This window comes from Drosophila pseudoobscura, chromosome 2 (assembly GCF_009870125.1).
Source record: "Drosophila pseudoobscura strain MV-25-SWS-2005 chromosome 2, UCI_Dpse_MV25, whole genome shotgun sequence".
NCBI classification, from domain to species: Eukaryota; Metazoa; Arthropoda; class Insecta; order Diptera; family Drosophilidae; genus Drosophila; species Drosophila pseudoobscura.
The window spans coordinates 9,975,529-10,000,000 of record NC_046679.1 but is presented as its reverse complement, the minus strand read 5'-3'; the positions used below and the strand labels follow the sequence as shown (position 1 = coordinate 10,000,000).

General features: G+C 42.5%; 1 protein-coding gene across 5 annotated transcripts in view; it reads right to left on the bottom strand.

Annotated features, from left to right (window-relative positions):
* The window catches only part of cnc (NFE2 like bZIP transcription factor cap-n-collar), a 51,054-nt gene that overhangs the window by 14,984 nt on the left and 11,598 nt on the right, over nt 1-24,472 (bottom strand). For 2 of the 5 annotated variants that reach the window (XM_015181613.2, XM_033377049.1), the window contains exons 3-4: nt 14,282-14,557; nt 13,997-14,075 (exon numbers count right to left, since the gene is read on the bottom strand). In XM_015181613.2, the coding sequence (XP_015037099.2) occupies nt 13,997-14,075; nt 14,282-14,557 (355 nt within the window). Of the gene's footprint in view, nt 1-13,996; nt 14,076-14,281; nt 14,563-14,652; nt 14,675-20,910; nt 21,048-24,472 lie in introns of those variants that run through there. The other 3 variants (XM_015181614.2, XM_003736394.3, XM_033377048.1) reach the window with 3 other exon arrangements.

Here is a 24,472-nt window from a genome sequence, read left to right as displayed (position 1 = left end):
GGTTATGACAGGCTGGGAGAGATCTTCAAATAATAGCCTTAAGCATTGATTAAAGCCTCCCCTTTTGGGACAATAGTTTTCCTACATAAATATTGATAAAAGTCAAATATTTGCATTGGGAAAATTCGAAGGAAATTGAGGGTTTACTTCGATTGAATGCTATCAGAAAATGACTACTTAACATCGGGAATTCTGGGAATTCCAAGAAGCGGGAGACCCATGGCCAGACGTGGGCAAACATCTAGATAAAGTGTAAAGGTAAAAGAGGGCGCAACTTGGCCGAAAGAAAGAAAGATAAAGATAGATAGAGAGGGAGGGAGGGAGACTGACTCAAGTGCTGTGACGACGACGACGCCTCACGACCTTTGGCTTGGCACTTGAGTTGGGTCAAACAAAAATTAGAATAAACATTCCAGATGGGCCCCGGAGTCCGGAGTGGGAGAAGATCTGGTTCTTGGTTCTACCAAAAATATTTTGTTATTCTTACGATTGGTTACAAAACCACCAGCACACAGCACACAGCCTATTCCCTGCCCTCCCGCTCTTCTAATTTCCAATTCCACAACCATTTTGGGTCTATGCCAACGTTCTGTTCTGGCCATGTTTTTTTTTGGGATCTCTTGGCCTGTTATTTTAGGAGGGTTCTGCCTCGTATTTTTTTGGTAACAGTTCGTGGCCCGTTAATTTTGTGTGTGGTGTCCGTCGTGTGGGTTGTCCGTTGTCCGTGGAATCGAATGGTTTTTTCTTCTTTTTTTTGGTTTGGGAATTGTTTGCTTATCGTTTTTGGTCTTTTGGTTGTTTGTCTCTCATTTCATTTCGTTTCTTTTTTCTGTTTTGGTTCGCTCGCATTGTGGCTTTAACCACAAACGAAAATATTATTCGATTTGGGTTCGTGGTTTCTGTTTTGTCTCGGCCAGGAACTGTCCACTGTCCACCGTCCACCGTCCGCTGTCCGCCGTCTGTCACCAGCAATTAGGCGACACAAGGTGTGAGCCCTGGTCAAAAGAGGCGTTGATGGGGGCCCCAGCAATTGTTTGCTCAATTTGTTAGGAGCGATGGAAAAAGGAGTAGCCGGTTTACCATTGCAGGATGTTTGCGGGAAGGAAGGAAGGAAGGGAGTTCCCCGTAATGGAGCCGCTAATGGGGTTGATTGAACACTAAACACCCGACGGCTACTTGATATTTACTCTACGATACGATACCATACAAGGGGGTGGTATGTACACACATTGGGAGAGTGGGAGTGGGCTAGTGTTTGCATAGATTATAGACCTAATCGAACAAGGTTAAGCAGCCACTTAAGAAAGTGTGTGCTTTAGTTGAAGCCAGGATTATTGTAGTGGCTGTTCAGTGAAGATTGTTAATCCTTAAAAACAGTGAGAAATCGTTGGAACATTCCTTGATTTGAGGGGAAATACTTTGCGGCGGCTGAAGGTACAGTTTTCGAGAGTTGCAACTTGTAACATTTTATTCAAATGTAAACAGTTATTACTTTAGGAACTTTTGTACGGTTTCCTCATATCGCTGAATTTTTGCAGTTCTAAAAGAGAACTTTGAGATAAGAAGAGATAAGAAGAACCAGAGACAACATTCTCTTTGAGGCAGCAGATAAATATATTTCAGATCTTTCTTTATCCAAAGAAACCCCTATAAGGAGTTTCAAATGGCTTAAAAGTTTTCCAACTAGTTTTGTTCATGTTGGGATATGAAAACTAATTCATAAACACTCAAACTAGTTGCTTAGCTAGTTGCCAATTGTCAAACGGAAATCATCAGAATCCATTCAAAGCTACGATTCAAGTGTTTGATTGATTCAATCATGAATCTGAAATAATATTTCCTTCATCTATGGAATGTATAAAATGTTTTAAGTACTCTTTGGAATCATCTATGTGAGCGGTAGGCATGCTTCCATGGCTTCGAGAGGTATTCTTCAGTACGCGCAAAGGGCTCAAAAAGGTGTCTAGCGAGAATGCAGCAACAAATACAAGCCGTGTGCATGACTGAGTATCGCTCATAGGGGTGGTTTTCTCAGTTTTTGTGTGACTTCTGCCAAAATCAAAAGGCATGCTGGTTATTATAGATTGAAATCACTCAAGTCAACTACTATGTGATTGGAATCGATTGAATGCAGGAGTCGAGTATTCTAAGGATTAGTTTCTACTCCAAACATGGCATTAAACGTGTCACTTTTTCGAGTAAATCTTTGAACGAGACATGTCATTCGTTCAGTACAATCCACGACCGATCCTTATACAAATAGTTATCCTTTACAGTACAGGTAAAGATCTCCATTTCTGGTGGGTTCTCAACTGTAAACCCATATATTTTTGACTAAAGTCCATACTTTTTGTATCCACTCCTCCATGAGGTTCAGAGGGATCATTACGAACCTTTGGCTCAGATGTAGTGCTGCTGCAATGCTGATGTCGATGATGATGATAACTGCGAAATATTCGCATACGATGTGTATAATCCAAGAAACACAAGCGCCACCACACTGTTGATTGTTGTTGTCTTTTGTGAAAAGATTGAACACAAATTGTTGCAACAAATCGCTGATTGTTGTTGATATTTTTCTTGGCCAACAAACAAACTTTGACAATTATGTAACGTTTTGACAGACAAAATGTTGCAGAATCAACAATGGCACACCACTGGAGACACCAAAGACAGAGTCCACAGGCACACACAGTCCTCCTCCACCGATCTGTCTGCTGTTTCCGCTGCAGACAGACAGACGTTAACTTTTTGTTGTCCAACTTTTATTTTTCTTTACACAATTTCGATTGTGTTTTTGGATGTGTGTTGTGTTGCGTTGTGTTGGAAAATGGGTTTAAGTTATTTTGCAATGCCTTTTGATTGTGAAGCCAAAGAGGTTTTTGGCGTTTTTAGAATCGCACAATGGTCGAACACTCGAGAGCTCTGGTTTTTTTTTTTCGATATACGATTTGGTAACTTGATTTTTGCCGCAGACTTTCACTTTTTTTTCGCACACGGAAGCGTAATAGTTTATTGTAATTTGTTAATGTTTGACACAGTTTTTTCTTCCTATTTTGTTCGGCTTTTTGTTGGCTTAGAGAACTTTTAGGCCTCACTTGACTTGAGCGCACACGGGCTTTTAATTCGAGGGAATGTCACCTGGCCAATGCTGACAGGTTCGTCCCTGAATTCGATTTGAAGACGGGAGTCAAAGTCCTTGCTTACGTCCACGCCCACACGACGTCCGGAGGTGGCTACGGGCTACGGTTTTCGATTTTCGGTTACGGTTTGCGCGCGCGTCAGGCGTCCAACGTCCAACGTTTCTTGAGAGTTTATAAAAATTCAAATACGATTCTAGACCCCGAACCGGGCCCAAAGGCAGAGACAGCGGGCAGCGCCAATGGCGGCCAGCGTCGGCAGAGGCAGAGAGAGAGCGCGCACACAACCACCGCAAGAGAAATGGCGTGCTCAAGCCGGGCTCTGCGTGTGTGCGAGCGGGACAACTATATGAGCTTCCTCCCTGGTGCTGCTGCTGCGGCCTTTGTTCATGCGCAATGCGGCTCTCTTTTTGTGCATATTCCTCTGCGTTTCTGTGTGTGTGTGTGCGGGGCGGGGCTTAAAATTGTATTTGTGTGTGCTTCAACATGGAGGCTTTTTTGTACAGCTCCGGACTCCGACTCCAACTCCAACTCTGGCTTTTTACCCACAAAAAAAAGGAGAAAAAAGAGAAGCAAAACTGGTTCTCTCTTGTTCTTATTTCCAGTGTGGTGTGGTGTGAGTGCGAGTGTGTGTCTCGTACAATCCATCAAGCGACAGAGGCAGAGAAAACAATCTAATCAAGTAATTTCAGCAGTCAACAGTCCAAAAAACAAAGAAAAATTGGGCTTGCAAATTTGCATCGAAATGGATTTCCACAAAAGGTCAAAGAAAGCTTGAAAATCGAAAATCGCATTGCTTTAAAGTTTTTTCAAAGAACTACAAAAGGTTTTCAAGGTCTTTGGAGGTGCATATAGGGAATTTTTAGAAATTTTTGAGATCAAAAGACTTTTATGGTCCTAAGAAATCATCTTTTTAGTGCCTTTAATCTAAGGATTTTCAGTTTTCTGGTTGGAGAAAGTTCTTTCAGTTATTTCAAAGTCAATATATAGAAAGAACTCCGTTCTTAATTAAAACACTGTGGGTTTCTGTCTTCACTACAAGTTCTTATAAAACTATTCGAATCTTCGAATGAAAAGGACATTAACAAGTTCTTCCATCAAAAAAGGCTCTAAAAAGCACAATATATCATATTGAATTCGCTATAAATCATACCTTTCCATAAAACCAACACAAACTTTATTCAACATAAAAACATTCTCTCGAAATTTGAAACATGAAACTAAAACAAAAACTAAACAATTTCCTAAGCCTTTTCCCCTTGAGCAGGGGAGCAGGACCTCATATGAAGCTCCTGGAATGCATTCAGCCGATCCTCTAGCAGACCCACCTTGGACTGGAGATCCACCAACTTGAGATGCAATTCGTTGTTCCATTCTATGCAATCGCACGATTCCTTGATCTGTGATTTCAGGTCCTCCATGTTCTGCTCCGCCTGAGCGTTCAAGTGTCGCGCAGCCACCATCAGATGCTGCCAGATCTGCTGCCCAATAATCATGTTCATGTGCGTGACGCCGGCACGGAGTTTCCGCTGCAGATACTCCGAGTACTGGGTCTTGTAGCTGCGCTCTTGGGCGTCGGGAGTCCAACGAAGCAGCTCGTTGAGGTAGGTGGCTCCCATGACTGTGCCGACACCGAGAATCACGCGCCAGTTGATAGAGCGAGTCGCAAGTCCAGCCAAAAGGAAGACTGAAACGGCTCCCTGAGAGCATGCCGCAGATGCCAACGCCTCCCACTGGCTTCGATGGATGGTTGGCAGGGCGAATGTGTGATGCGTCCTGCCGTTCTGCTGCGACCGTGGGGGAGGCTCTGCCGCCACGGGAATGGGCAACACTTGCCTGAAGCACCGCCAGATATGGCACAGGCCCCACGTAAAGTGGAAGCTTAGATCCGGCTGGAAGGACTCCATCAACGTTTCACAGTCGAAACGGAAGTGGGGCTCCCAGGGCGTGGTCTCGGCCATGACTTGCCGCTCGACGACGTCCAGTCTTGATTGCAGCGGCCTGGCCATTCGCTCGAGCACCTGCTCCGTAAGTATCTCCTCCAGGTGGGCGCTCAGGGAGCGCTGGTAGTGGTCCAGCTGTTGTGGCAGATGCGGGTGGAAGGGCTGGGCAAAGGAGTGCACTTCTGCGGGCAGCTGGGAGATCATTTTTAACATCACCTGGTGGCCCAGGATATAGGTGTCATTGTAGATCCGCTGGACCTTGGAAAAGAACTCCACCTTCCGCTCTTCATGCAAGATGGCGCGCGATTCGAGGGCGCTGGATAGGTCGCTCCGCCGCTGGCTATCCGCCGTGGCCTTCTGCCGGAGGCTGTTCCGCAGGGGCACCAATATCTGCTCCGAGAGTTGCCCCACCAGCTCCTTGGCACTCACGAGATGCTTCTCAAACTTTGTCTTGACGGCGGCCTGGGCCAGACATGCGGCAAAGTCCGATTCGAAGCGCAGGAACTCATCGAGGCGCTGCTGCGATGCGTCCTTGAGTTCCTTTTTCGTTCCCATGCGGAACTGCAGCGTCTCCAGGGCCGACACGTGGTAGATCCGGCTCTTGGCCTCTGTGACCTCATTTGGCGCGTAGACCCCCAGCTCTTCAATCAGCAGCTGCAGACAGCGCTCCTCGTGCTGCTCCCGCACTAAGTGCTCCATCTCGGGCTCCTGGCTGCTGGCCATGTCCCAGCGATTGTTCAGGATGAAGAGATTGGGGCGCGAGAGCTTCTCGGCCACATCCTTGAAGAACTGCCGCTCCACGCGGGACATCGTGGACTCGGCATTGAGGACCAGCACAAAGACATCCGCGTCGAGGCAGTACCGGTCGATGCAGTCGTCCATTTGGGCCGTCACATCCACCCCGGGCGTGTCCATGAGCACCACATCGTGATCCAGCAAAATACAGCGACTGCGTGTCATGTTCACGTGCAGCAGAGTGCGTGGCGGCAGGGAGCGAGGCGACTGGGCGCTGGCCAGGTCCCGCAGGCAATCGAGGTTCAGATGCTGCTCCTCCGTCCCAATGCGGACATGCTCCTCCACTGCCTCCCCGTCGGTGGCCTGCACCTCACAGAAGCAGCTGGTTGTGTGCCCCATGGCGCTGGGCAGGATCCGCTGATGAAGCATAGCATTGATCACGGCGCTCTTCCCGCTCGAGGTGCGCCCAAAGAAGGCCACCTTCATGCGCTTTCGCATCAGTATGCTATCGATGGCCTGCACTTTCTTTTGGTAGCCCTGCAGCTGCTCCATGATCCCTTCCTCAAGGAGGGGATTGTCCTTGAGCGCGGCCACCATTATCTCCAGGTGCCGATTTATGGCCTGGTATACATCCAGTAGATCTGTTCGTGCATCTTTGAACTCACTCAGCCGCGCAGAGGAGGAGGATTGCGTTGTTCTCGAGGATAACAAGGACGATATGCAGCTATCGCTGGAGTCCGAATCACACATTTTGTTGAGATTTTTCGTTTACAAAATAGAATCCGATGCTTGGGATGTTGCTTGTACGTTGGTTGATTTATTTATAAAGCAAACGAAAGTTGTACCTTTGATGGAAGAAGCTTTGGCTATAATGTTTCATCGAAACTTTACTTAACACTTGAATTTCGTTTGTTAAGTGTTTTAAAAAGGGAACAAGGAATGAAAATGTATACTTCCAAAGCAACCTTTGATTCGACACAGTGCCTGTATTTTGTTTTTGCATACTCGGGACCGCGGCGAGAATAAATCTCATAGCAATGGAAGCAGTTGGGAGACGATGGGCCCACCACTATTCTGTTTCTCCGACCTTTCAAAGAATAAGTTGTACATTTCGAATGATTTGTATTAGATTTTATGAACCCCAGTTCCTAAAATGTATCCCAAAACTTCCTGTAGACTTTTTTTGTATAGGCCCGTAGGATTTATGTGTAAGATCTGCTGTATATTTAGGCCTTAGGTGGCAGTGTGGTGATCTCCTTCTATAGAGCTCAGAGGATTCACATGGTAGCATTTTATCAGTCCTTTGATCCCGTAAGGAAATATCTCAGTTGATAGTGCCCTGCCTATAGTTCCTATAGCTCATGTCAGCCATTATCTATTTGACACAAATACGATCACGACGAGGCCAATTCAGATACAATTTTCCAGCAAACAGTGACCCCAATACACACCCAGCCGCCCCTCTCTCTGGACTTTTCTTCCCAATCAAAATACAAACTTATTTACCCAAAAAATTAACACAATTACCGCAATCAAAAAAAAAAAAGCAACCAAAAAATGTGGCATAGAGAGAGGGGGATATACAAAGGTGGAAAAGAGCAGGCAATATGCACATTAATGGGCCACTGAACTAATAGACCAGGCTATGACCAAAATAGAGCCAAAAAACGAATTTGGTGAACTTCAAAAAACCAGAGAGAGAGAGAGGGAGAGTGGAGCAGGCGGGGGGTTATGGGATACATCTCATCGTTTCAGTGGGGTTCGCTCTGAAAAAATTAGCAGCATCATCGACGAAGGGCAGAGGGTAGCCGAAATTTCGATTGGATGCTTGTATAATTTTTGGTTGTAGATGAAGGGAAAAAAAACAGTAGGAAACAGAGCGCAAGAGCAACAGAAAAATATACTCGTACTCGGATATTGAACAAGCACAACATTTGGCTGGTTAATCATATATTTTTTTTCCTTCTCTGCGTCTTCAAGCATTTTCTTGAGTGCTTTATTACAACTTAATTAGTTTAAATTGTTGCCGGGGCGTAAAATAAAAAAAGAAAGAAGAGAAATAATAATGAATAGAAGAAGAAGCAGAAGCGGTGGCTGATTGAAGCGATTGATTGGGGGGGAAGAGAATGTCACGGACAAAGTGGAGGAGAAGCAGCTGCATAGCGGAACATTTTTACTTTAATTTGAATTCAAATTTCACTTATTTTGCTCCATTCTTCAAATAGTAACCAACACTGGTTGTTAGAAGTAACGGAATCTAACCTCAAAATAAAAAATTACAAATGAATCAAGGGAATAGCAATTGGCAATCAAATTTCTTTGATTATTGGCTTTACTTCCATATTAAAAACATTATTCCTTCATCACTAAACGTCTACCTACAATGGTTAGAGCTAATATAAGAACCTAACCTCAAAATAATCACAAATGAAAATCAATCAAGTGTTTCATTAACGAACATATGAGTGCAGACCCATTTACTCTTAATTTCATTGATATAACAGCAAGATTATTTCTTTGATCCCCAAACCGCTTACCAACACTGGTTCGGAAGTGGGAGAGGCACCTAACTTTAAAAGAACACCAACTCAAACATAAAAGCAACGAGCTATCAATCATCATATTGTATTTCCATTGGGTCATATCTTTAAATTCGAAAATAGTAACAGCCACTGCTCTTTAATTCTTAAGCGTCTACTAACACTGGTGGGAAAGTACCCAATGACCTTTGACTCAAAGAAACAAAGACTGTTCTTTATCTTGGTGAAAATGATCAGAATCTAACGATTTTCTTTGCTTCATATTGAGTTGCTAAAGCAACTATTATTTTATTCAAACTTAAACCCATGACAAAACTGAGTTCTAGAAGCTATGATGATGATTTACACAAAATCTACAAGAATGGATCTGAACAAGCTTTCACTTTTCTTTCATTTCGCTTTTATTCCCTCTTAAAGCCCTAACCAACACTGGCAGAGGAGCATAACCTACACAAGTGTAAAGCAAAAGCAGAGCAATTCCCAAAACCAGTGAGCAACAATTATGACAGGACAGATCTGCGTCTGTGGATAGTGTCAACAATGAAGTTGCTAAAACATAAAATAAAATCAGAGTGCGGCGAATGAAGATACAACTCTCGCGTGTACAACACTGCTCTTACTCGTACCCGTACTCGTATTGTTCAGCGATATGTGTGAGTGTGTATATAGGGGAGTCGCCTTACATTATCTACGACTTGACTTCTGCTCTTTTGCCTCCCATTTTTTTTGTGGTTAATGAGTTGCCACAAATCTGAATGGAAGCTGAATGAACTTTATGAATGAGTATTCAGTACTCCGCATGCGTTTGAATAGTGGTTCATTTGAATAAAAAAGACACCACAATGAAAACAAATGAGGAAACTTTCATAATCCTTAAAGCCAACAGCAACAGCAGCTACGGGGCACTCATTGGGTCAAGCACTTCTTTGGAATTCCTTGGAACAAAACAAGGCTTAAAGCTAATTAAATGGCCAAAACTTACACAAAAATTATGCAATTGCCAGCTAGTTTTTGGCCCAAACGGCAATAGAAGTAGGAATCAAGAGACAGACAGAGAGAGGGAGGGTGCAAAGGGAACCGAAGGAAGGTTGCGCAAGACGAAAACACTTGAAAGTGATACGATTATGCAGCAGAAAAATCGTTGACCAGGCCCAGGCCCGGAGCAGACTAGACCAAACGAGACCTGCGACTCAGGACTGCAGTGTCTACTGCCCCCTCTTTCCGCTCTATCCCCTCCGTCTGTTTGCATGTAAATTTTCGTTCTTTTTTTTTTGTAAATTTGTAGCGTAATGCTGACCATGTAGAATTTGAACCGCTCCTCCGCCACTCCGCATTCTGTTTTTGGGCCAGACAACAGCAGGGGAGTGGAGTGGGGGGAGGGCAGGGAAGGCCACCAGACAGACAGATCCTCAATAGGTGCACCGGTGGCACAGACCGAGAGCCCTGTAGGCCATGCACCAGATGTTCTTTAATAATTTTCCTCACAATTTTCATTTTTTCATCAAGAAAAAAAACCCCTGGTAGCCATTGATGGACAGGAAATTAAATGATAACTTTTGTAGGTTCCTAATACTATTAATATTGGGTTGTAAGCCTTTTAAAAGATTATTGAATAACGGAAAGGGAATATTGTAAGGAAACTAAAGAATGGATTCTCTTAGGTGACTTTTAAAAGAGTGTAGAGTGGAGATGTACAGACAGATCTAACACAGATCTTTTATGGTACAAACATAAAGTTTTAATGGTATTATTTCCATCTAATATTATAAGTATATTAAAGACTCCAATGCCTACTTCTTTGCCTGCAGAAACACACCGGAGAAAACACAAAAATGCTACAATAAATTGCAAGTACGGATGTGAATGCCTCAAATTCTAAAAATATATATCGTCTGTTCCTTACTCATCAACGAGGCTTATCTTGGTTATTATCAGGGGAAAGTACCTCATTTAACTTTTTAAAGATTAAAGAGCAAGAAATCTAAAAAGATAAGCATATTATTTTCTGTTTGGAAATGAGTTAAAATAGATCCAAACAGTGTTTGAGGAATCCTGTAACCCATTTTTAAGTTCCATGGGAATAATGGGAGTTTCGTGAGATTTACAATATATTTTGAACCTTTTAGAACTCTAAAAGAATGTTTTCAGCTCCCACAAATGTTCGACGTGTTTTGTGTTGATTCTGTGGTCAATAAACTTGGCGTAGCTTGGCAGCAGCCTAACTGATTGCATAATGGAATTAAAGAGAAACCCAAAAATATCTATAACATAATTGAGAATAAGAGCATAACTTCTTCTGGCCAAGTCATGCCAGCCAAAAAGTTGTCAAACGGAAAAAAGCAAAGAAAAAGAAAAGAACAAACCAAAACGAATTTCAAAAGCATCGATCGAATCGATGGTAGAATGTAATCAGATTTGTGATTCACACAGATCCCCATGGTTTATAAAAGATAGAATGGAAGACAGAACAGAAACAGAATCAGAAAACTGTATTGGAGGGGAAAAACAAACAAAAGTTGATTGGAGGAACGGACAAAAGCGAAGCGAGAGAGTACAATATCTGAGAGATACTGCTACTTGCAACTTAATTAACACAAAAAGAGTGCCACAGACGATCCTAAGAAGAATCTGTGTGTGTGTGTGTGTGTGTGTGAGAAGCATATGCCTTGTCCGATGACATGGCAATCCGCTGGCAGGACAATACCCGAAGAGAAATGTCTCCGAAATGCCAACAACTTCATTCCGAGGCAGGAACAAATGCTAGAAAAATGATTAAAATTAATGAAACTCTCCGCTAAACGTGCGAAAGGTGAAATTTAAGAAATTCCTTCAAAATACAGAATACAGGGAACCGAAAAATGACTTTCATTTTAGTAACATTTTTAGGAGGCAGAAATCAAACACAATGGTATAGTAATGCACATGCCGTCAAAGGCTGCGGAATACAGAGATTGGATTCGATTCCATGGGGAATTTGGATACGCACCAAAAAATCATAGATAGAAATATATATCGGTACGGGCGGGCAGGGCAGGGCCGGGCAGGGGCAGGGCACACAAAAGCGTGTGAATGCGTGCCTCGAATCCGATATTCATCTCTCGAATCCCCGAACGAACCCCGCCGCGCATCAATGGATTTTTAATAAATGGCCAAACGCAGTCGAGAAAAGCAGCAATCATAATAAGCAGCATAAATGCCCATGAATTGGGCATAGCATAGCGTACATACAATATCCAATATGGTGGATGCTGTGGATGCTGCTGATTAGTGGTGGTTCTGGGACACAAAATGGTTTCCTCCTGCGGCAATATGCTGCTCAATGAGCCTGTTCCATGGCAGTGGCAGTGGCATCAGCAGGATAAGGAGCAGGAGTCAGAAACGAAATGGGCTCAAGGGTGGCAGAACAGCCAGGGGCTGACCCAGAAGGGGGGCCTTTGAGCCAGTTGAAACTTTCAAGAGAGTATTAATCCCCTTTATGGGGTCTCAAAGAACCTCGTTTTTATAGAGTATCTAGTACATTTATCTCTTCCAGTGTGGCTTAGTCCATCCAACTATAACAAATACATAGCGACCATTCCGGTAACATTTTGAGGGCCTGCTGTAGAGCATATTACTCCGTTTTGGTTTCCTCTTTCGATCTTTGGTTGAGTATCGCAGCTCCACGTCCAATCATATGGCTCTACCCACGGTTTGGCTATCCACCAAAGCCCTCACGATACTTCCAGAAGCTCTCCTCTAGTTTTTCTTTCTGAATCCCTGAATTGCTGAATCCCCCTTCAATGTTGACGCCACTGCCTTTGGCATTTTGCGAAAGGTTCGCCTTTTGCTGCGCCCTATGTGCTCGAGCTCGTGCTCGTGCTCGTAGTGGTAACAGGCTTATAGGCCAAAGTTGAAGCCTTATACACGGGCAGAGGCAGAGGCAGAGCCCTCCCCTTCCATGGACAGCCGGCATATGGTACATAGCACTTCTTTCTCCCAATACATATATATATTATATATTGTGTGTGTGTGTGTGTACATTTTGCTCTTGGAATTTTTGTGGCGAATCATGTTTCGTTCATTTTTCAAAAGAAAAATGTTGCATGCGACGCGACACGCGGTGGCAGTGGCAGTGGCAGTGGCAGTGGCGGCTGCTGCTTACAGAGTAAACTCTTACTGCCACTGGGCGGTGGAGACCCCCACTCAATCCCCTCCTCCGTCTTGTATTCCCAGTTCCAGACGAGTTTCTTGGGCTCTGGGGCTCTTGGGCTCTGGGGGTCGCGTTCTCTGTTCTGTTTAATAATAAAACTTCGTGTGTGCGTGTCAAAGTTTGTTTGAAAGGCAACCGTTTGGCTATGGAAACGGTGGAAAGGGGAACGGGTGGGGGAATGGGAATCGGAGTGGAAATATGGTTGTGGCACAGTGGCAGTGGCAGTGGGGCGCGGTTCAAAGCAGATTAGCAGGCAGGCTGGCTGGCAGGCAGCCATCGCTACTGAGCGGTGGATGGGTTTTCGGGAAAATGAAACGAAAAAAAGCTCATTTTTCTTTTAATTTTCGTGCCTGTCAACTCAAAATGCCTACATTCATTTATAAACGTCTCGAAAATAAACGCACCACCAAAATGGAGGCATGGAACACTCTCTACAACCCCTGCCCCCACCCCCGCCACCGCATTAAATCCAGGATAATCCATTTTCGTTTATATTAGAGCAGGGCAGACGCCATCTTTTTGGCAGGCCATTTTCCTCTCATTTTCCCTCCCAGGGGCTTTTCTTCTTTTATTTGTTATCAGAAAATGTGGCTTTTTCTTCGGGAACGGGAGGCTGATATCCAAGGATCAACCTCTTGGGTATATGCTGATAAATGTGTGTGGAATATATGGGTTTGGGGGTAAGGCATACAAAGAGATTCTGGAGATTATGGGCTTATAGAAACACAGCAATATATATTTTACTTATCGAAAGAGAGCATTTATATCACACGTAGATTTGAATCGCATGGAATCCAATTGATATTCATTTCAAAGCATCAATAGACCCCAGCGCGTCATACAGCAGTGCCCATCGGTCGGTTTTCTCGATGTCTTTTATAGATTCTACGCCACCATGTGGGGCTTCAAGCAGCGGAATGTCTTGATATCTTCTACAAAAATGTCCCTTTCTGAAGGTCTGCATGGGAAAAGGATCATTTGGTGATTCAAAGAAGGAAAATCGCTTGAGAAAAGCTTACTGAAACCGCAGCGAATCTGAATATCAATAAGGATTCCTTAGAGAACCCATCTGGCATAAAAGTCCCTTCGCCGATGTATAACCAATCTTGAACATACGATTCTTAACTCTAAAAGTAGATATGGAAATAAGGTGTGCTTCCAGAGCTTTACAAACAAATGTTACCTTTTCTTCCCCAAAAAAACAAGAAAAGAAGAAAATGATTTATCGCTTTGAAAAACGTGTAATCTTTCAACTTCATGTCTCAAAAAAGATCTCGTTACTTCGTCGGTGTTTTATCTTCAGCTATTTTTGAAAGTGAAACTCGTATCCTACATGAAGATAAGATATGAGAGATCTCTCTACATATCTGCTCTGTGTGGAGGCCCAGCCCAAGATGTAACAAGTGAAACCCCAAGATCTTGGGTCTACAGTAGAGAGTGAAAACTTACCAGTTTCATTATCGATGGTAAAGGGAATGCCGTTCCATTCATTGGTTATCTCTTCCAGGGGATTCTCTTCGTCCTTGTCCTGCGTACATGGGGATATGGTGGAGACATTCATCGATTATTTAAGATCAAACAAAAAACAGACGATGAATGAAGCCCCCCCTTTAACACCAACATTTATCTGTTAGATAACTCGACTGCTATCCAAACGGCAGCGTATCGCTCTCCAAACCATATGGTATGTAAATATTGTGAAATTCCAAATGTAAATCTACGCTTTAGTTTTACCTTATCTTCCTGAAGCTCTTCCAAAGCTTTCAGCTTCTCAATATCGTCCACAGAGGCGGCGCCAGTGGCTTTCATCTCATCGGTGTCGTCGCTGTCCTTGAAGGCAGAGTCCGACATCGAGGGATCCGCCGGTTTCGACTCGGCCTCCGCCTTGGCCTTGGCCTGAGAGGCCGCACTATTGCCACTCGCGTAGGAGGCATTGATGATCTGCTCCTGATCGAGACTGAAGCCCAAGTCCACATCTTGTTTGTACAGCACCTCGGCGATTTCACTCTCCTGCAAGATCCGAAAGAAAGCCAAAACACAATCAGTAATCAGTCATCGGAAAATGTATCTTATTTGAATGTCAATTTAAAGCACAAATGTCTGACCAGCGCTTGATGGATGAACACCCTCATATTTACACTCGGATCGTTCAGTTCTTTCTTTCTTTTATTTTATATTTTGGTTTGCACTTTCAGTTCTGTTTTGTTTTGTTTTTCGTATTACGATTAATCACTTTTCAATTGCTCTTTTGGAGCCCCCACAACGTCATCCGCTTGTTCTAGTTCCCTAAGAGAGACTGACAACTGGAAAAGAGCCGCCCCCATATGGGGGACCGTAGAGTTCTTCTCTTCTCTTCTCCACTCTGCTCTGCTCTTCCGCACTTTTCGGGCTGCTTTGATAATGTCGATTTACATTTCGCGCCGTTTCGCTGATAAGTCGCGCGAGGGTACGTTCCATAGATAAAAAGATACGTCCTATAGAGATAGCAGTGTCGAATAATGGATACTGTCTGCGACGATAAGTTTTCTCTTGGATGGAACTTCTTTTAAAGAAAGATCCATTAAACAGGATAGACAGATAGATTCATGAACAGATTTTAAGGGAGAGCTTACAAATTCTGAAGTTCTTTAAAAGATTGTAACATATTTTTTTACAAAATCTAAAGCTGTGGCATATAATATTTCTTTCTTTCAGATACAAATATTTACTAGATAGATTCTTAAATCTGGAACCAAATTGGATATATCTGGAATATCTTTTATCCTTTTCTACCTTTCAATTGCAATTATTTAGCATGTGGATCCTTGGGAAAACATTTAAGAGGTTGAAAGTGTAATATCTTTCATCATTTTCTACCTTTCAGATAAGTTTTTTTCCAGGAGATTCTAGAGAAGATATATCTTCCATATGTTTCAAGATTTACAAATCTTTTACTTTGATTCAGAAAGAACTCTTAAAGGCTATGTTTTTACCTCTATTCCGATATTTTTCTTTTATAAAAAAAGGCTCCACAGTGGAACGATCCCAAAGTTTAATAAAAAATACCAGCTAAAGAAAGATGATTTCTCTTCTATGGATTCTGATTGTAGAATCTATATACAAAGATATGCATCTATAAAGATCGGCAGCAATCTCTTAAGGTCGCCTGGGGGTTCGAAAACTTCATAAACAATCTCTTAAGATTCCATAGAGTAAACATACCATAAAGAAAGATCTCTTAAGCAATAGACCATGCCATTAAAGTTCTTCAAAAAGTGTAATTCCTAACGCAAAAACAAACTTTTATTCCTGTAAAACGGTGCCCCAAGTGGCATAAACTAATTTGGGGGTACGAAAACTATATAAATATGTACATGAGATTATATATTGCTTCTCTTATTTCACAATTATTATCTACAAAAATCCCTAGTGCACTAGCACCGGGGCGCTCCCTTAGAAATCTCTCGAAACAGGAAAGAGTCGACGTGCTCGGGTCGCTCTTTGGCCGCCGCCAATCGGTAATCGTCAATCGCTGACGTTATCAATGGACTACAGAGAGCCGAGGGGGCTCAATAGTCTATTTCGATATAGTATACAGGGGGCATACAGAGACAGAGTCTGACACAGACACCGAGCACTCTCTTACGGCGTGCCCTGGGACCGTGCCCGGGACTTGTTTACGCCACACGACAACCGAAACTCTTATCGCCCACACTGCAAACAATATTTCTAGCAATAAATTTCACTCGAAGAGAGTTCTACACTTGACGAAAATTATGGGAAAGAGAGCTGTCCGAAAGAGACCTGCGGGAATGAGGAAGGAATGGCTTCTGCACGTGTAAAAGAGAGTTTAGGGGTTCTAGTCTTTCAGGAAGAGCTCAGAATAAGGAAGGTATGACCCCAAACTTAACCAAAGAGCTGGGAAAGGGATCTTGAATGATCATACACAGGAGGAATCCCGGAAAGGGATCTTCGGCCGGAGGCTGCCGAAAAATCGTTGCAAGTGAGCGTAAAAGTTCTATAAAGCTTTACCAAAGATCATATTGGTTCTTAAAGCTAAAAAATATTCAGAAGGGGTCTGGAGATCTCCTCCAAATTTGCTAAAAAGATCTCTGGGTTGGCTATACACTTTACACTTTTTACAGAAAACCCAAACACAAAAGAATGCTGACATTCATCACATGTGCAGATCGTTTTGCTTATGAAGATGTTTTTCGGAATGGCCTGGAATTCTGCCAAATCATGCGGGAAGAGTACCAAGGAGGAATGACTAAAAGAAGCGGAATTCGAGCTCAAATTATAGCGTTAATGATGCATTATTAACGCTGCTCGGCCCGAAACCACTTTAATCCTTTTTCTTGGTCAAGTCGAAAGTCGGCGACAGGAGGCAGGGCGGTGTGTGGGCGTTGTCCTCCGTCCTAAGCCGCTTCTGCTTTCAGGTTTCTCCCTTCTTCCATCTCCCGTCCCAACAGGTAGGAGAAATATCTGAAGAAACAGGGATAATCACGGGATAATGGCAGACATTAGCCCGGGGACAATCGATTCTTTTGCTGCGTTTTGTTTCCGGGCTTCTGTAGTGCCCCTACAGGACAATCGTGGCCAAAGGACTTTTTGATGTTTTAATTAAAATGTTTCGTGTCCCTTCGCCAATGACATTTTTTTTTTGTGTGTTTCCCAAAACGTGTGACATTTTCTTTTTACTGTAAAAATTTCTTCAGAGGCTTTCTACAAGTTTTTCTTTCTCCCGCTGCTGCTGCTGTGGCAGGGGAGGGGGGGAAAAATAAAGAAAAGCAATCAATCATTCTGTGACCACGCCTATCTCCTGGATTAGTCAGCAGAATATGGCTATGGCGGCGGCATCATTGGTCTCTCCGGTCGGTCGGTCGGTCGGTCGGGTCGGGCCTCTCTCCCGTCAGAATCAGAAGGGAAATTAAGGGCCACTGTGCCGCCGCCTCCGAGCCCAATCAATTGCTGCCGTTGCCAGAGAGAGAGAGAGAGAGCACAGAGTAGCAGTGAAAATTCCCCAGGGAACAGGTCGGTCTCTCTTCATATGTATCTGTAAAGGGCATACATGTATGTGTGAGGCGTATCTGTGAGTGTGCTTGGGCAAGCGTTGCGCATGTTCGCTCAACAACAACAAAGAAACAAAAAAAAGAGCAATTAAATTGAGAATAAAGAAGAGGTTCCCGAACCGAAAACACCAAAAACCGACCGAATCCTCCCCTGCTGGCAGGCATTTCATTATTATATTTCTCTCGCGTTTTTTTTTTTTAACGGAGGGGGTTGTTAATAGTACATATACGATGATTGCATATAGCGATGGTTGATTGGCAACTTGATTTTTAATTAAACTTCACTGAAAAGTTGAATGGCATTTCAATGCTGGAGGAAAACCTAAGGAAAAAGAGTCTTAAAGAACAAGAAATTGCAATAAAACATCAGAATAACGTTTTTGTCGAGGCACATTGAAGCTAGAAACGTTTTTGTCGAGCCACATTGCCGCTAGAAACGTTTTTGTCGAGCCACAAAATATGTAAACTACTATAGAAGGGCTCGAGAGATGCCAAAATCGAAATCCTAATCCAAAAAGGTCCTCTAAAATCCCGTAATCCAACTATAGAGTCCACGAAACTTTTTTCCAAGGATAACTCTTATTTATTCCCAAGACTTCCCGATCCCGAAAGAACCCCTTACCTTTTCGGAAACTTCGACTTTTTACAGTGTAGTAGCAGCCACCGTGTGGTGTGTAGGTTAAAGTTCTTATCGGTTAGGGTCGGAAATACAATGGTCGTTATCTTTGTACAAACCGAGAAGTACTTGGTGCCTTGGGCAAAATTACGTGACATTTTTACTAGCTTAGACACACACAAAGACAGCCATTTCTCTGTAGAATTAAGAAGAATCGTCTGACGATCGATAATGATGGCAAAAGAGAGAAATAACAGACAGAAAAAGGGCTGAAAATTTGATTTTTTAATCATGTCAGGGCATTACCCTTTGGGAAAACCCGCATTAAATTTTATTTCGAGTGTTGCTTATTTTAGAATTTATTCCCGAATTTCACAATTTATGGCTGATGGTATTTATGGGCCAATTCTTATCGCTGGCCAAAAGGTATAGCCCTGTATATACATATGTATATCCCCGTGACCTTGTCCATTGATATGGGTCTTTTGGTTTAGCAACTATTTGAGTTTTTGCGTACACGTGTGGCGCTCTCCATTCATTCGTTCAGACTCGCATTGAAATGAGCCCCAAGCCTCGACTGAGGAGAGTTCCATTGATAAAGTGAGAGATAAGATGAGGAAATCTCTCGAGAGAGATGATTATAGTGGGAGGGGGGGGACCAACCCCCAGGGTCTATAGATATCAATACGAATCTTAGAGGTAAGCGACACTCAGCGAAAGTTGCGAATGCCGAAAAGTTCCCATAAGCGAAAGGAAACATGTCACTCGCGTTTTCCGCTTTTATACCCAGTAGATCCCCATTAGAGGATTACTATTGAATATTCCCATTATGAGGATTGTTCTTTGGGGGCATAAGCGATCCAGCAATGGTGGCATTCCTCAATATGTATCTTTGCTGCCCCATAAACGATTCATAAGACTAATGAGATCTGCCTCCTCCCATGACACCTGCCTTTGTTTGACAAACCATCAATCAAGGTCGTGTTGCATCAAAATATTGACACTTGTAACGCTTTGTGGCAGCAATTAGTCTCCGCTTAGGCGATCGATTTACTTGACCGCAAAAAGCCGACGCTATAAAACAAGAAAAACGAGTAAGTAAAAGAGATAAATGGATTTATGATCCTTCTTTCTAGGCTTCAAAGCAGCGACGGCGGCGGGCGGTGGCGGTCTCCAGTGAAAGCAAAAGAAAGTGCCCAAAGAGAAAGAAGCAAAGGAATCAAAGGGAAAGGAAAGGAGAGTAGACCTGACCCGATCCGATCCGATCCGACCCGGTTTAGGCCGGGACTTACTGTCGGCCGCTTCGTGTGGCTAAAAAGGTTCGCCAAAAGTCATTAATAAAGCCTCCTCGTCGTCGTCTGCGGCGGCGGAGATATTTCTGATGACACCTGAACTGACAGCACGGCACGAAGGACGGATCCCAGAGCCGGCGATCACTTGAGCATCGTGTGGCGTAGCATAGTACTCTTGTGGCAGCCACAAGGAGGCGAGAGCAAGTGTGGCGCATATTAATCATGTGCTCGTCAAACCAAAAGTCTGCAGTTGCAGCAGTCCTCTGTCCTCTGTCGGGGATTGTGCTGTGCCACCAACAAAGCTGAAGTATCTATATGTTTGCGGGCTCTGTATCTGTGGCTTTGGCCTCAAGTATCCTGTTGTGTGCTCGATGCAACGTTTTGCGGTCTGCAGGCCGCAGAGAGGGGTTGCAGGTATGCCTTAATAACAGTTCATTTGTGTCATCCGAATGGTTTCTTCCCTTCAATTAATGCATTTTCAATTCACAATCGAACGTACGTACTCTCTCTCTCTCTTTCTCCACCATATAATCAATTTGACATCTGAACTTTTTTTGCACACACCACACTCTGCACTTGCCATCTCTTTCCCGCACAGCACTTTTGGCCAATAGGCGGCGCCTCAACAAAAGTTCACGAACCGTAATTAACGGTATTTAATTATGGAAATTAGCCAACGAGAGCTTCTTGGGTGAGAAACCAAAGCTCACTCAAAAAAAAAAATAGACAGAAATATTCAAGTATTTAGATAGAGATGGGAGCACCAAAGCAGCACGAAAAACACGAAAATGTACAAGTCACGAACTTCATTTACGATTATCACTGGGCATTAAGAAACGCTTATTAGATTTAAGTACTACAAATATCCAATAACCCGCTCAGAATTTGGAGCGTGGGTTTTTTTGAAAGAATTTCTTAGGCTCTAAGATCACTTATTTAGGATTCTGATACTTGGTGATATTCGTATTAGTTCCAATGTCCACTGCCCCGATAAGTCACTCAAGCAGCCGCATATTACTAATACTTCAAATCGATACCATGATATCTTTCAAGTGGTTTTGTCCATTTTTCTCACTCAATTTTGGGCTTTCAAGCGATTCTACTACGAGGACTCGTGACATTTTGTGCCTCCTCTCTAATAAATAGCCATAGACCAAGGGAATTGTGAATATTTCTTGTACTCTTTGGGCTTGCCTCTTCTTTGCAGGTAATTAGATGGGAAAATGCAACGTAATTACAGGCAAATTATTTTTCAATTTGCAGAGTCTTTACACCGTTTTTTTTTTTGCGCCAACACCTGGCCATGTGAATAGAAAGTTTATCCGTGTGCGCACAAAAAAAGATAGTCTGCTGATATCACATATAAAGATAGATATAGGAAGAAGGTAAATCTCGAAGACAGACCGCTAGGTAGATGTGCATATATTTGTACTCCTCGTTGAGACACATTTTGGGAAAATGATGAAATGGTTTCCGTTTTGTTGCTATCGACGATTCGGTTTGAGACGTATTCACTGGAAATCGGCATAACGCAGACTGAAAGTGCCGCCTGGTGTCGAGGCTAGAAATTATGAGAGAAACTCTGTCTGGCACGCTGGGGCTGGCTAATCAGCACCACAACTGGAGGGGTGCTCATAAAAAATATTTGATTATTTTCAATTGATAAAGTTTGTTTTGCACGAATTTTGAAAGTAAATCGGACAACAAAAAAGCACACGTAACTGATAAGAGGCCTAGTAGCAGACAGAACACCAGAATGATGGGTAGCCATACATACATATTTACATATGTGGTTAAGAGCCTTTAAAGTAGATTAAAGCACTTTAAAAAACTTTTAAATTTCAACGTTCGTCTCTATCGAAAAACATAATCGATAAAAGCTTCTAGCGGTTGCATTCTCCACTAAGACCTGGTAGGTGTCTCGACTAAATGGCTTTCGCCTGCAACATGTTGTTTTGATGATTTTCTCTCTCGCAGCAAATGTTGCCAGAGTTGCTGAAAAGTGTGTTGAAGAGCGCGCTGAATGTGATGCCGGTAAAAACAGCTGTTTTTACGCTCTTTTTCGGTTTTGTTTTCAAGTTTTCTTTCCCACGTCAGCTGCCCCCTCCCCTCGTACCCTACCATAAGCACACACCCCTTTTGATGGTCGGCTGCTGCGGGGGGGGGGCGGTCTGTGAAAAGTGCATCATCCGATAGTACGAGTATTACAAAACGCGCAATCAAGGCGTGCGAAAGAGTGAGTGAGTGAGAGCGTAAGAGAGACAGGAGAAAGATCTCTCAGAGCGAAAGATGATTCGAGACTTTGATTTTTCAGCGAAGTTCAACGAAACAATCCCCAAAAATAGCACTTAAACACAAAAAAGCATGACGAAAGGTTGACTTCTGCTTGAGCGAATGAGACGCACAAAGCAAACAGCGAAGCATCAAAGCTTAGTGCGTGATTGTTGTTTTTGCGCTTTTTTCGTAGATTTGCAATTAGCAAATCTTGCGAGAGAGAGGGAGACAACACCACAGGTGGACGACATTCAAGATAGAGTTTCTCGTGTGTGTGTTTGTGTGTGTGAGGAGGTCACACAGAGAGCGACCTAAAGCACTTCAAACCCGCAAAGGTCAGAGCGAAATATTGGGAGCTTTGGGGACAGGAGAGGAGAGGGAATAAGTGATGGAGAGATCTTTGGTTCAGGCGAAGGTGACGCACAGCACAGACAAAGAGACAGGTGCATGGTTTCTGTTCTTTGTTGAAACGAGAACCAGAACTAGTTCACTCATTTGCATATTTGCTCGATCCGTTTATGGTTTGAAGGGGAACTAGTTCAAGAATATCATTTGCATATTCGTACGTATATGGATTGCAGCTCTGAACAGCTGTGATTATAATCAAAAGATGGAAAGAAAGCCCGCTTGGAGGGTAGACACAACAGATACCCTCTAACAGAGCGATCGAAAGCTATAAGATATAGTTCAAGAAGTTGCCAGATGCTGATCAAACTTGGCAGAGTAACGACTTAATATATAATCGTAAATTCTGTAAGGTTTGGTTGGAATATCTTTAGAAATACACTTCTTACGGAAGAATCATTTCCACCTTTCTAAACTTGTGATAAAAACCTATAGTGCCACCTTTTAAAGGGTACCATAATTAAACCACAAATGCACCATTAAGTGTCGGAAGTTGAATGCGGAATCGCTTAATCATTAAAGAACAAAGAAAATCATCATCTGATGAATCTTAATCGAAATGTTTTCAATGATTATGCAACCCAGTCAATGCCGAGTGCATTATATAGATCATAAAGAGTAAATATATATATATACATAAAATATATGCATAAATATATGTGTTTATGAATGTTTGATTTTGTCTCAAGAACAAATTCAGAAAAACATCAACACAGAACAAATGGCAAATAAAATAAAATAAAAACCGTCATCAGCCGAAATGGAAAACATTCGTGACATGTCGTGGAAAAGGCAAACAGCAGAAACAAATTACAGTCCACAGTCGCAGCGCACAGAATAAATCGAATTGAGAATAACACACGAGAGAGTTAGTCATTCTCCAACATCCCCAATCCCCATCCCCAGTCCCCCTCCTGCTGCTCTCCTTTTTGGCCAAGTATGAATGTTTATGCATATTTAAATTGCAATTCGCACAATACAAAAAATAAGCAACGAAAAAAGCAGACACACGGACAGAATGCGATTAAAAATAAATATTTAAAAGAGCAAAGACAACAAATCAGCGCCAAAATATATGTATTTTTACACACATCCAGACAGACATTCAATGAATATTTATCAGAGAATGATTGTAGGCTATAAAAAACCTTTCCAATCATGAATTCAGCTCAAAAAGTTCCTTTCAAATCGATACTTTGTTCGACAAACATCGACACAGATAGCAGTTGTCGATCGATAATTGATTATTATATCGACTAAAAGCAAAATTTATGAAATTAATTGAAGAGTTATCGAATATGGTTCGATTTCAGTCCAAATCGAATTGGTTATCGAAATAATGCTGATCTAAGGCAAATGAATTATGGGTTGAAGGTCAGATATCGATAGAAATCGATTTTTTCTGTGTTTAAAATGCGAGGGATATCGAATAAGCCAAGAAATTGATGGAAATCTGCTTAAAGTTCCATTTGCTACCAAAAAAACAAGTGTTGTAAGATGGAATGGCAAGCCATCGTGACACTAAAATTCAATATCTATAAGAATATGCCTTGATATTGGAAAAGTTCACTTTTAGAGCATAATTAAATATCAAATAAGTTCATCTTTTGCCTCATAGGTCAGTTAGCAACATCCACTATATTCCTTCTACTACGTCTTCTATCTATCTGTCTTTCAAGTACCCTTGCATTCACCTCTTATGGTCATGAACTGCACTGTCAATGCACATACATGCATACATAAATCAGTCTTTGGTTTATAAATAAATTTATAAAATTGAATTTTTTAATTTTGTGCAAAAATCTCTTTCCAATTTTTTCGCTGCTTTGAGTTTGTGTTTGTTTTTTACCATTTTCTGTGAATATTTTTGTGTTTGTTGTATTTTTTTTGCGCAGTCGAAACGTTTAATGACCTAATTGCCTGGTTGTTGGTGGTGTTGGTGTTTTTTCTGTCGCTGTTTTTGTGTGTTTGCATATTAAATAAATGTGAACTATGGATTGGGGACCCCGAAAGAGGGTGAAAGTTGTTGCGTGTGTGGATCGGAAAACGGATAGAGGGACGGAGGTACCGCAAAGCAAATACAAAGATACAGATAGCAGGGGATGCCCTACAGAGATTGGGGCTACAACTCTTTCATTTTACACAAGTCAAACCACTGATAGAGAAACAGAGGACTAGCACTGTAGGAACTGCCTGGAGGCGGATATTGCTCTTGGGATATCTTCTGAAAGATATTTCCTTACATTTCCCATCAAAATATCGATAAAATAATCTTAAACCTACTTAA